Source organism: Xiphophorus couchianus, chromosome 13, assembly GCF_001444195.1.
Source record: "Xiphophorus couchianus chromosome 13, X_couchianus-1.0, whole genome shotgun sequence".
NCBI classification, from domain to species: Eukaryota; Metazoa; Chordata; class Actinopteri; order Cyprinodontiformes; family Poeciliidae; genus Xiphophorus; species Xiphophorus couchianus.
The window spans coordinates 1,824,300-1,841,070 of record NC_040240.1 but is presented as its reverse complement, the minus strand read 5'-3'; the positions used below and the strand labels follow the sequence as shown (position 1 = coordinate 1,841,070).

The window sequence follows — 16,771 nt, the reverse complement described above, 5'->3', positions numbered from 1 at the left end:
TACAGCTAAAAAAAAACTATGATACAGTATAATAACTTGATAGCAAAAGGTGCGTACTCTGAGATTTTAAAAATATTTTTTCACAGAATTTGAACCACTTGAAGCTATAACATTTGCTATATTTATATAGGAAAAAGATGCAGTAATAAGTGCATTCCGACTAATAATCTATTCCCTGGTCCTAAAAAGACTGTTTGGATGTTTCTGTTGGCCTACATCTATTAAGTCAGATAAATGTGACTCATAAATACAAATACAGCCTGCTGTTTCTTTAGCAGCAAGTTCTGACTCTCTGACTCATTTCTGTTTGAACTTATTTAACAAAACCTGCCTTTAAAATGTAGCAGGAAGGCCTGTCGGGATAAGCAATTAATTAAGTTAAATATTTTTATTTTAATGAGCAATAAAATTAATCACTCAATTAATTGCTTGATGATAAATTGTCCCAGAAGTTATTGCGATAAACGATAATGATATTTTAAATATCCAAAATAAATAAACAAACACAACAAATATAATCGATATTGAAGTCTTTGTAAATAAAATTGTCCTTCAAAAAAAAGGGCTAGTTGAGACCAAAGCACCAGAGTGAAGACTTTTGTCGTCCAGTTTTAGGTAGGAAGAGAGAAAAACAATACATCATGGAAATGGCAATTATTGAGGTCATTTTAATGGATCATACATTAATTGATGGATTGCTTATTGTGACAGGCCTGGTGGCAGGTTTTCTATGAACAGAGGCAGCAGTTCTATCTGCGTCCAGGAAGGCTCTGCCCATCATGCTGCCTCAACCAGTCATGTATCAAATCAGTAACTAGCTGGAAGTCTGACCAAATCACTCCTCTAATAAATAAACGTAGCCCTGAATGTTCCTGCAGGATGTTGTTGTTTGACATGTGCATCTAGGTTGGAAGTAATATTCTGTCACTGTGTGGAGCTGTTAGGACTGTAAGCTGCTTGTCCGCTGTCTGCCTTCCTCTGCCGCTCTCGCCCTGTTTCCCTCTCTGCCGCCTCTCTGACATCCATCTGTCCGTCTCCCTCCTATCTCTCTGTCCATCCAGGGTGGATTGATGTAACCTGGGATGCTAGCGGATGCTCTAACTCTTACCGTATGGGCGCTGAAGGGAAGTTTGACCTCAAGCTTGCTCCAGGGTATGACCCTGAGTCGGCTGCCACAGCGCCAACACCCAAACCTGTCTCATCCACTGTTTCAGGTCCCGCCTCATCCACGGTGGGACCCTCTGTGACACCAACAGCTGTTGGCGGAACCACCACGTTGGCGTCGTTGTCCTCAACCTCGTCGTCTTCTCAGCAGCCCTCCTGGAGCAGCCTGGTGAAAAATAACTGTCCCGACAAAAGCGGGGCCAGCTCCTCCAGCAGGAAGGGCAGCAGCAGCTCCGTCTGCAGCGTGGCCTCGTCCTCTGACATCAGCCTCAGCTCCTCCGGCGGCGGGGCCCTGCAGCTGGAGAGGAGAGCGGAGGGCCTGCTGCTGGACCAAGGCGCGGGGCCCGCAGGGGTCACCGACAGCCACCAACAGGAGCCCATCGTGGTTTTGTCCTCCGCTGCAGAGGCCGGATGCGGGTCGGGGTCCAGCTCCGGCACGCTCACCGCCGACACGTCCGTGACCGGAGACGAGCACCACTCGCCCACCGCGGCCGCAGCCGGCACCGACCCGGCCACGGCCATCTCCATGGGTCTGGTGAGCGTTAGCTCCCCCGACGTCAGTTCTGTGTCCGAGTCGTCCAGCAAAGACACGCACTCTCAGAGGCCGCTGTGCTCCGCTGCCAACACGCGCCTGTCGGTCAGCTCCCTGCTGGCCGCCGGGGCCCCAATGAGTTCCAGCGCCAGCGTCCCCAATCTGTCGTCGCGGGAGGCCAGCCTCATGGAGTCCTTCGTCCGCCGCGCGCCCAACATGTCCCGCACCAACGCCACCAACAACATGAATCTGAGCCGCAGCAGCAGCGACAACAACACAAACACCCTGGGCCGCAACGTCATGAGCGCCGCAAGTGAGTTCCGCACTGCTAGCATGCTAATGCTACAGGAATGAGGCGACAAACATAGTACTCAATAGGGCTGCACCATGTTACGAAGTCTTTCAGTGTCAATAAGATTGGTAAATATTTCTCTGATCATATCAAGAGCAATATGTGCTTATCTTCTTCTTTTCACGGTTTCTCAATTTAATTTCAATACAGTTTATTTCCATACCGCCACTTCGCAATAAATGTAATCTCAAAGCACTTTACAAATTCTATTCTGTAGGATGAGCTTTAGCTGCTCAATCTCTGGGCAAGGTGGGTGGCATCAATTAGCTAACTCACCTTTTGGCTACCTAGCAACAATCTGGTCAGTAACTTGTAACAACAAGTTGTGCTACCTAGCAACAACTTGTTGAGTACCTAGGGCAGTGCCTCATATTGAGTGAAAACTGTGGATAAAAGAGGAAATGTCACCTCACCTGTGTGGCAATATTTCAGATTTTTAAAACAAAAACTAATCAGTAATTACCAATATTGACTAATATTAAATGCTTATATCATTACATGTTTATCAGCCATATTGTCCAGTGACATTATCAGAGAAACTCATGTTTCTCCTAACATTATGCAGCCATACACATGATTACCATTCATTTCCCTTCCTCCACCTCCTGCAGCTCAGACTCAACACCAGCTGGACAAAAACTGTTGCCACTGTGCAAATGAATGCTGATAGATTTGATCCGGTGTGACAGTGTGACGTAACAAAGCAGGAAACCCGGAACATGTCTGCTTTTCCCACACCAAAACTATTTTAAAACAAAACTCCCATAAGACCTGGAGCCTGTGGTTGTTTAGGTGTGAGGAAAGGGAAATGTTGCTGTAGTTAAAATGTTTCTCCAGGCACTATGCCGAGCTCTGAACACTTGTGCTCCATATTAGGCTGTTTGACGTGTCCAAGGGGGACATTCTAGACAAAAAACAAACCATAATGGTTGAGTTATTTAGAGAAGAGCATGAGTTCCCTTCCTTCAGGCGTCCTGTGTGCGTGTGTGCATGTGTGTGTGTGCTGGCAGCTGACTGCAGCATAACCAACCTGTGTACTGCTGTGTCTTCGGTTTCAGACTAACTGCAACTTGTTTTTGTTTGTTTGCAGCTTCTCCTCTCATGGGCGCTCAGAGCTTTCCTAACCTCACCACCACTGGCACCACCTCCACAGTTACCATGTCAACTTCCATAGTAACCAGCGGCAATAACGTAGCCACAGCCACAACGGGGCTTTCAGTTGGCCAGTTGCTAAGTAACACTCTGACAACAAGCCTGACGTCCACATCCAGTGAGAGTGACACAGGACAGGAGGCTGAGTTTTCCCTCTATGGTCAGTGCCCCCTCCCACCACGCACACGCACGCACACAGAACATCATGTAACAGCATGTTTGACCTGTTACAGCTGCTTGGCTGCCTAACTTAACTCAGCAACGTTCCAACTACTGTAGAGATCCACCGATCCAATATTAATATCTGTATCGATTCTGATATTTAAAAAAGATCTAGATGTGGTATTGGATATAATGTGCCCAATTCATACGGGCAGATCTATTCAGTCTAATTCTATGCTTTTTGCGCTTGGTGACGTCATTATTTATTTTACATTATATTCAAACTCCTATATAATTGCACTTTTTGAACCATTTGAAAGAATGTTTTAGTTTATTTTTACATGCTTGACCAAAATAGTCAACCTATTGTTTTTATCAGTTTTAGCTTATTTATTATTTATTTTCCATTGGCTGTTCTCCTTCTATTACTCTGACTGAACAAATTCAAGTTGTTTTTCCATGTTTGACCAAGCTAGTGGAGCTATTAGTGTATTTCAGTGTGCTGTACTGGTGCAGAGTTGGCAAATAAATTTGTAATTCAGTACATTTATGTCTGTTAAAAAAAATGTTTTAAGCCACCTATTTTTGTGTATTGGTGTTGCCCTATGCTAAACCTCAGATATTGATATCGGAAATTAAAAGAAGTGGATCGGTGCATTTCTAGTTCCAACTGTTCTCATCATTTTAGAAACAAGCCTGTCGTATTTTAGTGAGTGGTCTTAAGACCTGAATTCCTGGGTTAACATGGAAGGTTGAACTGGTCTAAGACAGTTCATGTTTGTTCACCGTATGGAGTTAAATTCTAACACAAGGTTTGCTCAAATCTACAAACTAACTACAAGCTAAACGCTGCAGAGCAGCAGGAAGCGCCATCAGAGGGAATGTGATGCTGCATGTTTGGTATTCCCTGCAAGGAACTTTTGTTGTGGTTTGGGGTAGAGATGTAGACGTGAAGGTCACATGATCATATGCGATGTGAATGAAGCCATGTTACACGTGCAACAAGACCAGATCCAATGTGCTGGAGCAGTCGGCGCTCTCTGGGTGCTCTGCGTGGTTTGAAGTTCTGTGCACCTGGAGTCACCCATGTTCTGCAAGGAGCCAAACCCAAGATGCATTCTCAGAACAGGTTGGAGTTTTTAGCGCTGCTTGGTGTTTAGCAGCTGGCTGACCTTTGGCCCAGGCGGAGCCGTCATCAGGATCAGGGAGGGTCTTCAGTCCGTTCTCCAGCTGGAATCATGTCAGCTGTGTTTCTGTCAACCTGCAGACTTCCTGGACAGTTGCCGTGCCAACACGCTGCTGGCAGAGCTAGACGATGAGGAGGACCTCCCTGAGCCCGACGATGATGACGACGAAAACGAAGATGACAATCAGGAGGACCAGGAGTATGAGGAGGTCCTGGTATGTAAAAGAAGTTTTGTTTATGGTGTCGTTAGGTCTGACTATGTCCTGTAGTAGTTTTGTTTTTGCTGCTGCTGTGTTGATGTATATTCTGTTGTAGGAGGAGGAAGAGTATGAGACGAAAGGAGGACGCAGGAGAACGTGGGACGATGATTTTGTCCTCAAAAGGCAGTTTTCTGCTTTGGTCCCTGCGTTTGACCCCCGACCTGGAAGAACTAATGTCCAACAGACCACCGACCTGGAGATCCCCTCTCCTGGTACGCTGCTGCAGACACCTACTGTAGCAAATATAAAGCTAGCTAGAATTTTTCATCTAAACTAACTTTAACTTTAGTAAATATTTTTTAAAAATGAATTGCAAATAAGTAAAATTATCATAACTGTTTGGTAATCATATTGAAATGAGTCAAAGTAAAATGAAGAATTTAAAAAGCAGCACTGGTTCCATCAACTATATACAGTACAAGCAGACATAAATGTTGGAACATGTGATACATTTATTCTTTTGGGTCCTGTATCTCCGTGTAAGACCATGTCAGTCTGTGTTGAATGCAGTGAAATGAATAATTGACTGGAACTGGTTCTGTTTTGGTGCAGGAACGCCTCGGTCCGAGGCCCGGGAGGAGGTGGAGTGTGCTCCTTCTCCTCACCTCGCTCTGACTCTAAAGGTTCGTCAATGAAGACGAGTAACCAGCCACATTTACTCACATTTACTGGAGTAACATTTTGGAAAGAAAATTTACTTTGGAAAATTTACTTTTCCAAAAGTGAAAAAACATTTTCACTTTTTCCATGAGCTGACTCATGAGCTGACTGATTCTAATACAAAAGTATTGTGTTGTACTTTTACTTTTGCAATTATGAAGTATCATTACTCTGGAGTAAAATTCTCTTCCCACCTCTCCAGGACGTCCAGTGTTTCTGTTAGCTTCCTATAGTTGAGGTGGGACTCCATTAAAAATGTTAATATCGTTAATTACAGGATCTGTAATCAATTACTCAAATTTTATTTGAAAACCATGTATTGACAATATAAGCAACATTTTTAATTAACACCTATTTTTGGGACATCTTAAATCGATTCTGAATTGTAGTAAATGTGAATTGGGATTCTTAAATATATATGTGTGTGTGTGTGTGTGTGTGTGTGTCCAGGTTCCCGGTCTTGGTACAACTAGAGAGGTTGAGCTTCCTCTGTCCAGCTACAAGTTGACCATCTTCTACTACGTGCAGCGGCTTCTGCAGCTCTCCTGCAACGGCTCTGTGAAGACGGATAAGCTGCGGCGCATCTGGGAGCCCACCTACACGTAAGAGAGGAGACCCCCAGAACCTGACCACAGCTCAATTCACGTGTTCACACTTTACATTTCACTCTTTGCTGTGTTCCCCTGCAGGATAATGTACCGGGAGCTGAAAGACTCTGATAAAGAGAAGGACAGTGGGAAGATGGCAAGTCCGACTCTTTCTTTTACGCTTTGGACAGAATTGGAACCGTAAACGAGGAAGGTAATGGTGACCCTCTGGTCTGTTTCTATCTGCAGGAGTTCTTGGACCAGAGCACCGGGGTCGGGGGTCGCTGCGGGGTGCTCAGTCCGAGCTCACTGTCAGTCAGTCAGAGCAGTGAGATCCTGGGCTGGGTCAGGGAGGCAGCGCAGGCCAAGGCCGGCTGCAGCCAGAACGCATGCGGCATGGAGGACGTCCTGCAGCTGCTGCGCATCCTCTACATCATCGGGAGCGACTCGGTCTCCAACGCGCGCACGCTGCAGGAAGGTACGACGGTTTCACACTCACACCTCCCTGCTGGATGGGTTATTTCATCCTTTATCACAGTTTTGCATTTCAATCATGTGAAATGAGCTGACTGATTCTAAACTATGGAGGATTTTTATAAATACAGCAAAAAGCTGTATTTATAAAATACAGCTTTTCATTGTTGGGACAGGAATATTCTGCATGTGCATTTGCACATTCCTCATATGTTTTGGTTTTTTTTGCCTGTATTTCCAGATGTTGAGGAGCTGCAGTTCAACGCATCACCAGAGGAGTTCACCAGCAAGAAGATCACCACCAAGATCCTCCAGCAGATTGAGGTCAGCTTCTCTTCTAGGATTATTAATGAAAATGTACTAAATGTTTGTGAGATTAACTTGTAATTTTAATGTTCATTTGTCCCCCTTTTATGTTTATATTTCTATAGAACATTAATGTGGTATTAACCATTCTGTATCTGTCATAATGCTGCTCAGGGCTTGAGCTAGACCTCCTGTAGCAAACTACAAGTGAAGCTAAGCTAACTGAATGCTATCGATGTTTTGTTGCTAGGAGCCTCTGGCTGTGGCCAGCGGAGCGCTACCTGACTGGTGTGAACAACTCACGTCCAAATGTCCCTTCCTCATCCCCTTTGAGACCAGACAGCTGTACTTCACCTGCACCGCTTTTGGAGCGTCCAGGTGAGTCTGACAGGCGCCATAGCAACTACCAGGAGAGCCACCAGCGATCTGGGGCAACAGGACCAGATCTACTCGCCCTGAAACTAATGCCTAGAGTTGAAAAACATTGCAGGCAGTTCCATCCAGTGTGACTGGGTTCTGTCCTCTCCGTGTCCTGACCTCTGACCCCTGTGCTCCCACACAGGGCCATCGTGTGGCTCCAGAACCGGCGCGAGGCGACCATGGAGCGATCGCGGCCGTCCACCACAGTGCGGCGGGACGACCCTGGAGAGTTCAGGGTTGGCCGGCTCAAACACGAGAGGGTCAAAGTTCCCAGAGGAGATGCCATGATGGAGTGGGCGGAGTCAGTCATGCAGATTCACGCCGACAGGAAGTCCGTGCTGGAGGTGAGAGAGGAAGTGAACACGTGTTGGAAGCTCTGTCTCATCTGCTGTAACTACCTTCTGTAGCTGAATTGTGTGTGTGTGTGTGTTCAGGTGGAGTTCCAGGGTGAAGAGGGAACCGGTCTGGGTCCCACCCTGGAGTTCTACGCTCTGGTGGCTGCAGAGTTCCAGAGAACGTCTCTGGGTATCTGGCTGTGTGACGACGATTTCCCTGACGACGAGTCCCGACAGGTCAGTCACCTAGCAACCACTGACCCATGAACTCATGAGAAACTGCTAAGAGGATGTGAAGTAGAGCAGGTTTATGATGAGTATTTACCCAGTGAACTGGAACCAGGACAATGCTGTGTTGTGATTGATTTGCATCAGTTTGACCTCCATCTCCATAGCGACACTGCTGACCCTGTGTGTTCTTCTGTCCCCTGTAGGTGGACCTGGGCGGTGGTCTGAAGCCTCCCGGTTTCTACGTGCAGCGGTCCTGCGGCCTGTTCCCCGCTCCGTTCCCGCAGGACAGCGAGGAGCTGGAGCGCATCACCAAGCTCTTCCACTTCCTGGGAATTTTCCTGGCCAAGTGCATCCAGGACAACCGGCTGGTGGACCTGCCCGTGTCCCAGCCCTTCTTCAAGCTGCTCTGCATGGGCGACATCAAGTCCAACATGAGCAAGCTGCTGTACCAGTCGCGCGGCTCGCCGCCGGGCCACGGCCCCGAGCGCGCCCACCTGCAGGCGCTGCTGTCCGAGGTGCAGTCGGAGGCGTCCACTGAGGAGAGCCAAGAGACGTACTCGGTGGGCAGCTTCGACGAGGACTCCAAGTCCGAGTTCATCATGGACCCTCCCAAACGGAAGCCCCCTGCCTGGTACCATGGCATCCTGACCTGGGATGACTTCCAGCTGGTCAACCCACACAGGTCAGCAGGTCATTGGGTTCAGAGTTTCCTTCTTTAGTTTGATTGTGAAAACATTTAGTCATTTAGAAAATGATCTCCCCCACTCCTCTTCTAGAGCAACCTTCCTAAAAGAGGTGAAAGAGCTGGCTGTGAAGAGGAGACAGATCCTGAGCAGCAAGAGTCTGTCTGAAGACGAGAAGAACACCAGACTGCAGGACCTGATGCTGAGGAACCCCATGGGCTCCGGACCCCCACTCAGCATCGAGGACCTCGGGTAAAATCCTCTGAGACTCAGCTTGACCTGCTGCTGAGAAGAGCTGAGTCGGCTCTTCTGTTTGGGGGCGTGACATAGTCAGGGTTTTACCCAGTATACCTGCTGAACCCCGGAGTCAGTACAGGCTTAATAGAAAACGGGGGGGGGGGCGTCATAATGCTGTTTAAGGCTCCATGAAATCTTGGAGCCTTAATGACTTAAAACAGATAATAATTAACCGTGTGCTTAACTAAATATTCTCAAGATGCAAAATTGAAGCATTCCTTGTATTAAGTTTTTGTAGTCTGATAATATCTGCAGCTTGCTGCAGTATTTTGATTTGCTGGTTATTTATTTATTTATGTGAATGCAACATTTTCCAGGAATACTGTGAATGAAGAAGACATTTTCATAAACTTCAAGTTGCAGCAGCCAGCCAGGCGCTGCCAGAAAACGCATTGTGTGTGTGAGACTTAAACCCACACGCCACACCTTCCGCTCTGTTCTCACTGCGCTCAACAGGAACCTTTGAAAACACAACTATATATTAAATCATATTTGTGGCTCATGTTGAGCAAGCAGCACAAACATTTGGTTTTTAAACTTGACGCCTACCTCAGTGCAGGATAATCCCAAGAAACATGATCTCTCACAGATCATTTGTATAAATGCTGGAGTATTAAAAAGAAAAAAGGCGCAGCCTCAGTAGTCTGTAAAAGTTTCATAAAACTGTATTAAAATGAAGATACTGTATAGAAATAATAAGTACAGTGTTTTTGTACCTGCTGCTGTTTTAAATGTAACCTGATGAAGTGACATTTCTGTTTTCAGGTTAAACTTTCAATTCTGTCCATCATCAAAGGTTCATGGCTTCTCTGCAGTAGACCTGAAACCAAACGGAGATGACGAGGTAATGGCACACATCCACCCAGCTGCTGCTCCGGTCACAGGATGGACTGTGTGTGTGTGTGTGTGTGTCCCACTAAACCTGCTTTTCTCTCTGTGTGTGATTGTGTGGGGACAGATGGTGACTGTGGAGAATGCAGAGGAGTATGTGGAGCTGATGTTTGATTTCTGTATGCACACTGGCATCCAGAAACAGATGGAGGCCTTCAAAGGTGAACACACACATCACAACTACAAAAAGCTGGAGCTCACTTACAGCTCAGGCACCATTCAAAGTAATGGAATTATTATTATTTTCATTCCAAGCACTCGCCAAAACCTGCATAGTACCCAAAATCACAGATCAACAGTTTCTCTGGGACACCAAACTGTTGACATGTTTATTATTATAAGTAGGGCTAAAACAATTAATTGGATTAATAGTGATGAATTGATTAACTGATTTAGTCAGTGATTAATTCTTAACTGGAGCATTCCAACTCAAAAGGCCATTTGTTAAAAGAACAACACAGAGCAGTTAGTAAGACAAAACTGGACAAAAAAAAATCTGATTTAAAAAAAAAAAGGCTCATTCTGCACATTTTTATTTATTTATTTTATTTTATTTGACGCTTTTTTATACAATATTAGAAATACATTGAGGTGCAAATGTACAATTAATTCAAATCATAGATAAATTTAAGTAAGAAAATAAACATTTTATTACCTGAAAGTCAATAACAGCCTGTAGTGAATGATTGATCATTTGTAGTAAAGGATGAATCTGCAGCTAAGAAATACAATTAATAATTGGAGAGCAAAAGGTGTTTCATAGTTTTTGTTTTCTTACAGTATTTGAGTCAGGTGAAGCTAAAACTAAGGAGTTCTTGGTAGAACAGATTTAAAAAGGTTTTTGTCGTTTCTGCTCTTAAGTGCAAAATGTATAGATATTTTCATAGTATTTTTAGAGTCTGGGTTTCTAAATGAGTTGATAATTTGAATAATGGATGGATGTGACTGACTGCTGTGGGCTCACCCTGTCTGCTCTCCTCAGAGGGATTTAATCAGGTGTTCCCCATGGAGAAGCTGAGCTCCTTTAGCCATAAGGAAGTGCAGATGGTTCTCTGTGGTAACCAGTCTCCTTCCTGGAATGCTGATGACATCATCAACTACACCGAACCAAAGCTTGGTTACACCAGAGACAGGTATGGGAGCAGACACACACACACACACACTCACTCACACAGGGTTGATGTTTGAGGCTAAAAGCTGATCCTAACTGTTACATTGTGTCTGCTCCTCTTCAGTCCTGGCTTTCAGCGCTTTGTCAGGGTTTTATGTGGAATGTCATCTGATGAGAGGAAAGCCTTCCTGCAGTTCACCACCGGCTGCTCCACGCTGCCCCCTGGTGGCCTGGCCAACCTTCACCCACGCCTCACCGTAGTCAGAAAGGTAGGTTCAGAGCTTCTTCAGGCATCTTTAAAAGTCTGACTGTGAGCTGATTGGCTGCTGTTCCCCTCTTGCCCCGCCCCCTCCAGGTGGATGCAACAGACTCCAGCTATCCATCAGTAAACACTTGTGTTCACTACCTGAAGCTCCCAGAGTATTCATCTGAAGACATCATGAGGGAGCGTTTGTTAGCTGCCACTATGGAAAAGGGCTTTCACCTGAACTGACCTCCGAGCGTCGCCACGGTTACACTGAGCATGCACCCAAACCATCTGTCCGTGTTGCCAGAACATCCAGCCGCATGAGTGACAGACACACAGAGACTCGCTGCGCAGGATTCTGACTGAACATCTCCAACCCACACGTTTCACGCTTCCCTCCTGACAACCACGTCATCATCCAGGGCCAAGGCTGCAGGCTGGTGTGTGTGAGAGTGTGTGTGTGTGTGTGTGTGTGTGTTCGCGTTCACACATAGGTCCCCTCCTCTCGTCCGTTCAGTTCAGTGCCTGGTTCCACTTAGTTTTCATTTCCTTCATTAGAGGTTCAGGCTCATTTCTCGTTTTCATCTTTTTAGTTTTTCTTCCTTTCCATTCAGCTTGCGTGTGTGTGTGTGTGCGTGTGTGTGAGAGCATCAGTTTGGTTTGTTTCAGACCTGATGAAAAGGTCAGAGTTCAGTTTTTGGTGTTTCCTCTCTGATTAAGCTAAAGAGAAAAAAAACACTGATTGTGTTTGATGCACATTTAAAAAACTCTGCTCCCTGTATTTTCTTTGTATATTGTAAACATTTATTTAACTGAAGTACTGAAGTTGCAGTTTCAGGTAAACAAATATTTTCAAATGTGTATGCTCCAAAAGATAATCAATAAATTGTTTGCAAAGTATGAAGTAAAGATTTAGTTGTGTTGTTTGTAGATTTTTTTTTCCTTTTAGAAATCTTATCTTAGAAACATTAAATCCCATAAATAGTTTTTATTTATGCAGTAAAACAACTAATTAGAGAAGCAGCCAAGAGGTTCATGGTAACTCTGGAGGAGCTGCAGAGATCCACAGGTACTCTCCACAGATGTGACAATTTTATGGAAGAGCATCAAATGGAAAACTGTTCAAACAGCTGTGAGAACTCCATCTGCCAGATTCCCATCGTTCATTTCAGGGACGGGTAAAATTTAGAAGCTGCTCTGCTCTAGATCTGAAGAGCTGTGAGTGGCACGAAAATGCTTTAAAGGGGCAGTATTTATTTTCAAGGCACATGGTGCCATTATAAAACACAATCAAGTAACTGTCTAAATACAAATAAAATCACTTAAAAGAAATTTGACTCCTTGAAATTGGGCCTCTGTCTCTGTTTACAGAGGCTGAAACTCCGCCTTCAGGAAGTGGTCACAGCATGGCTCCTCCATTGACTCTTTAACAATGTGTTTACCAGTGTTGCACTGAGAGGTAGCTCTATTTTTTAATGCTTTATCTTATTTATCCACTATTGATGTTTGGCACTTTGTTTCAGCTGCGGCTGATGTTAGAGCGTTTATAAATAAAGTTGATGAGCTCAGCAGTTCCACCAGGTGTTTGCTAATTGCTGCTGGCTAGTCTGAAGGAGCTGAGTGGGATCAAATGAACAATTAGAAGCTCTGCAGAGATCGGGAGATCTGCAGATGTGCTGGAGCAGAAACGTTTCTTTAACAAACCCCCAGGGATTGAACTAGGAATCCCTGGATCTAGAGTTATTGTGCACAAAAAGAGAACGCTCAAACAATGAAATAACAAAATGAGGTTTCACCATGTATTATCAGCTGACTGAACCACAAACATTATTACTTCACCTTATACACAGTTGCAACCTGTCAGCAGTATTCTGTACTGTTAAGCGTTGCTGTGAGATGCACACACTGGTACATTAGCGCCTCATGGAGACTTGGCAGCAGTTTGCTCTACAAACACTAGGGGTGCACCGATTGCAGTTTTCTGGCCAATCGCTGATCTTTAAAATGCCTGACCTGCCGATTCTGAGTTTTTTAAAATATGGTGGCTAAGTTGGCAACAGTGGAGTGACTGTTGTCAACTGCGCAGATGCAGATGTGACCTGGTGACCCGGTGGGCGGTCTGTCTGTCAGGCGTGTCTGACCTTTGCAGAGGAAGATAAGATCAGTTTCTCATGTGAGTTTTGGTTGATCACCCAACATTAAGGAAACCAGGACCGATTTACCGGCGCACCCCTAACAAACACCAGTCCAATATTCCCCAGAGTGCTCCAATAGTCTGTGACATCATTTCCTGCTTGCTTCACCCATCCGCCATTTTGTCGATGGCGGTGAGTGGAGCGAGAATGCGGCTCTTGTTTGTTTCCACGATGTGGCCGTTCTGGATCATCTCGTCCAGGATGATGTGAACGGACTCCAGATTAAACATGATCTGATCACATCTCAAGGTCAAGGAGAAACCAGCAGGCAGCAGACAAGATGGTGTAACTGAAACATGGCCAAGCTCCATTTTTTCACTGTCTGTCTCATATTATTATGCTGTCATGACAAATGAGAGCTTCAACAAATATGTAAAAAAAAAATGTTTTTATAAAAGTCTTAAACTGCAGCTTTGATGAATAAAATCATCTTTGAAATCTAAATTTTTATCTTTTTATATATTATTTTGATGCAACAAAGAAGGCAAGAGCAGAAAAAGACTAATGCAGAAAATGCTTTTTCACAGCACAGTTTATACATTCCTGGCAGTTTTTTTCTGACAGTAAACATACATAATTAATTTCAAAACTATTGTGGAGCTACAAATAGAACCTAATGAGCTCAGACCTGGAAACCTGCCATCATAAAGGATACATCCAGTTCACTCTGTGGACAGATAAATACAGACAGTTAGAGATATCCTGCAGCCATCCGAACATTTTCAGCACTGATGAACTCACCACACGGCTGAAGTATTTATCTAAAACCTCCACAAAGTTCTGGATCAGCTCGTAGATGGATAACTCATTCTGCGGGGAGGATTCCATGAAGCACGAATTAGACAAGCAGGACATCAATCTGAGTGTTTTCAGATTCTGCAGCTTTACCTCACTGTCTGTCACCCCCACCACAACATACAGCGCCGCATACTGGCGGTACACCAGCTTAAAGTCTTTGTACTCCACAAACGAACACTGGAAAGAGGCAGACATACTGTAAGCACATCCTGCGCACAATGGATACAAGATGTTTACATCCACCCATCATGTTCGCTCTGAGATTTTATTGATGTAATTGCAGAATCCTTCCACACAGGGTAGAAAGATTCTGCATCAATCAGCTTCTAAAAACAATAATTCAGTGTGAATCAACAGGGTTAAAACTATCCATGCAGGTTCAAGTATAGAAATACATCCTCAGTAATATTTCGATATTTTTTTGTTTGTTTTTGGTAAGTCTCCTGTGGAACATTTAAGTGAAGTATTGTCCAGCCAGGTCACCCCTGATTGGTTAAAAATGGAGAGTTGATTTTGTTTAGAGTGAGTACAACTACAAATGTTGAAAATATACAAGATGTTTGATGATTTCACAGAAAAATTTGAACAAATTTGAAAAATGTACTACTCAAGTTTAGCTCAATTATGACGTCTCTTTAAAAAGAGACCTTGGTTAATATGTACTGAATGCAGTCCAAATACTTCAGATTCTTCCAGCTGAATTATTTTCTGATAACGTCTCATTTTCATTTTCAAGTTCTTATTCAATTCAAAACTACTTTTTTTTATTCCAAAGAGAAATTTTATTTTGCTGCAACTCATTTCATCCAAGTATGTTCAAAGAGTCACTGTGGTTGGTGATGCTGTGGTCAGAAAGGATCTCCTGTAGCAGTCAGTCTTCCAGTGGCTCTGACTAAAGAGACTGTTGCTGTCTCATGCCAGCAAGCTCTGCTAATCCATCTCATTTGCTTTTACTACTACTCCTTAAATCTCAGCACAATTGTTTCTCACATTAGATTAAGTTGTAATGTAATGTCTAGTTTTAAATTAAAATACAGCTGATGCTACTCCAGCATTTCTGATCAGATCTTCTTTCCTAATATTTCCACCGTTTGACAGGATTCTGTATATATTACAGATGTGTAATATATACAAGGCAAACATTTCAGTATTTCATAGTGCATGTTTGAAGGAAAAATCTACCGTACTTTCATTATGGCACTTGAAAACATCAAATTTGAAGCAAAAGTTTCTTTTGTCAGGGTTTTATGTGAAAGGTTTGTTCTTTCCTAAAGTCTGTAGAAATCTTTCATCATAGATCACACCAGATATATTAAGTTTAAAAGACTAATCCGGCAATTACGGCTTCTGGAAATATCTAAGATTCATTCCATCCAGTATAAATAGTTAATGTAAATGCTTGGAAGGACGTAGACTGTGTATTTAAATATATACCGTTATATTCTATTAACAAAATTCTGCCCCCACAAACATGGCGGCAGCGTCGCCCTACAAAGCTGCTAGCTGTGCTGCATTCGTATTTAATGGCTGCAATTACAAGATTTCCAGCTGTATAACCGCCACATATTTCTGTCGATAGTTTCAGCATTCGGTCAGAAAACTCTCCAGACCTCAGCAGGCAGCCAGTCAAGCAGGCAGCCAGTCAAGCAGGCAGCCAGTCAAGCAGGCAGGCAGGCAGGCAGACAGCTAGCCAGCCAGGTAGTTTACCTGATGCTTCCCGCGGCTCAGGCAGCAGCGGACAGCCACCGCTTCCAGCGCTGCTCTCTTGCTCAGCTCCACTGGCTCATAGTATTTGGACAGTCTGGTCTGACCCTGCTGGTTCACCATTAGCACAAACATAATCATCCTGTCACCTTCCACAGACCAGCCTCATCCTAAGACAGTTCACCAGTTTTCCTTCTTCAAACATAAACAATGACAATGCAGCTGAGAGGTACAGTACTGCCACCTAGTGGATTGGAGTTAAGGACAAAGTCAGTAAATAGGTGGAAATGTTTTTAATAAAATTAGAGCGAGCAAGCTCCCTCTGGAGAATTAGCACAAAGAGGTAAGACATATGTATATTTGGTATATTTCTTTCTCTTTTTTTTTTTACAATGATAATACAATATATAAGAAAGCTAGTTAATTTGTTCCTTAAATGGTGTCATACTTTTGAAGATTATCCATGGAAAGGCAGTGTTGTCAATCAAGTTTATTTATATAGCACGTTTCAGCAATGAGGCAGTTCAAAGTGAAGAAGCCCTGGACTGAAGGCACTGGTTGTGTGTTATGTTGTTGAAGTGTAATCTTCTGCTGCCATCTGTTGCTATAACAACATCAGATCTAGGAACTTGAAAAAACTAAGTATATATTCCTTTATTTAACTAGGTAAAACCCCGTTGAGATCTAGATCTCATTTTCAAGAGGGACCTGGGCAAAAAAATTGCAATTATAAGTAACCTGATAAAGAAGGTATGTTGTGTTCTGATTCTGTTCTGTGGGACCTCTGCAGATGATGGTGCAAAGAAGGATTCTTCCTTAAATAAGGAATATTAAGAAACACCTTGAGGATCCTCTTCATCAGACAGCAACAGTGTCTTCAGTCAGAGGCTTCTTCAGCTTCACTGTAGCACAGACAGCTATGGAAGATCCTTCCTGCCTCTACAAAAACTCTGAGAAAATCTGGAAAATATGAGTATCAACATTTAATTTCCTATTGGGATTCATGGAATATGTACATTTGATA

The 16,771-nt window shown here is 43.9% G+C and overlaps 2 protein-coding genes across 5 annotated transcripts in view; one reads left to right on the top strand and one right to left on the bottom strand.

Moving 5' to 3' along the window:
• hectd1 (HECT domain containing 1) overlaps positions 1 to 11,961 on the top strand; it is a 30,674-nt gene extending 18,713 nt beyond the window's left edge. For 2 of the 4 annotated variants that reach the window (XM_028035742.1, XM_028035743.1), the window contains exons 26-44: positions 1,062 to 2,009; positions 3,139 to 3,360; positions 4,630 to 4,763; positions 4,864 to 5,020; positions 5,361 to 5,431; positions 5,919 to 6,070; positions 6,158 to 6,212; positions 6,305 to 6,533; positions 6,771 to 6,853; positions 7,086 to 7,213; positions 7,398 to 7,599; positions 7,690 to 7,827; positions 8,025 to 8,503; positions 8,598 to 8,756; positions 9,567 to 9,645; positions 9,760 to 9,853; positions 10,675 to 10,825; positions 10,928 to 11,072; positions 11,159 to 11,961. In XM_028035742.1, coding sequence (XP_027891543.1) covers positions 1,062 to 2,009; positions 3,139 to 3,360; positions 4,630 to 4,763; positions 4,864 to 5,020; positions 5,361 to 5,431; positions 5,919 to 6,070; positions 6,158 to 6,212; positions 6,305 to 6,533; positions 6,771 to 6,853; positions 7,086 to 7,213; positions 7,398 to 7,599; positions 7,690 to 7,827; positions 8,025 to 8,503; positions 8,598 to 8,756; positions 9,567 to 9,645; positions 9,760 to 9,853; positions 10,675 to 10,825; positions 10,928 to 11,072; positions 11,159 to 11,296 — 3,764 coding nt within the window. In that variant the 3' untranslated portion in view covers positions 11,297 to 11,961. The remainder of the gene's footprint in view (positions 1 to 1,061; positions 2,010 to 3,138; positions 3,361 to 4,629; positions 4,764 to 4,863; positions 5,021 to 5,360; positions 5,432 to 5,918; positions 6,071 to 6,157; positions 6,213 to 6,304; positions 6,534 to 6,770; positions 6,854 to 7,085; positions 7,214 to 7,397; positions 7,600 to 7,689; positions 7,828 to 8,024; positions 8,504 to 8,597; positions 8,757 to 9,566; positions 9,646 to 9,759; positions 9,854 to 10,674; positions 10,826 to 10,927; positions 11,073 to 11,158) is intronic. The other 2 variants (XM_028035744.1, XM_028035745.1) reach the window with 2 other exon arrangements.
• An 866-nt stretch (positions 11,962 to 12,827) lies between these two features.
• ap4s1 (adaptor related protein complex 4 subunit sigma 1) lies at positions 12,828 to 15,966 on the bottom strand. Its single transcript, XM_028035752.1, has 5 exons — positions 15,751 to 15,966; positions 14,134 to 14,220; positions 13,987 to 14,055; positions 13,901 to 13,912; positions 12,828 to 13,478 (listed from the first exon to the last, which is right to left on the bottom strand). The coding sequence occupies exons 1-5, from the start codon at positions 15,886 to 15,888 to the stop codon at positions 13,350 to 13,352; spliced, it is 435 nt and encodes a 144-aa protein (XP_027891553.1). The 5' UTR covers positions 15,889 to 15,966; the 3' UTR covers positions 12,828 to 13,349.
• Positions 15,967 to 16,771: the final 805 nt, after the last annotated feature.

Excerpts from the sequence above, each read along its gene's own strand:
- ap4s1 (XM_028035752.1), bottom strand. The coding sequence starts at position 15,888 with ATGATTATGTTTGTGCTAATGGTGAACCAGCAGGGTCAGACCAGACTG. Across the intron at positions 14,221-15,750 it reads TGAGCCGCGGGAAGCATCAG|TGTTCGTTTGTGGAGTACAA; the intron begins GTAAACTACCTG and ends GCCTCTTTCCAG. Across the intron at positions 14,056-14,133 it reads TGGGGGTGACAGACAGTGAG|AATGAGTTATCCATCTACGA; the intron begins GTAAAGCTGCAG and ends TCCTCCCCGCAG.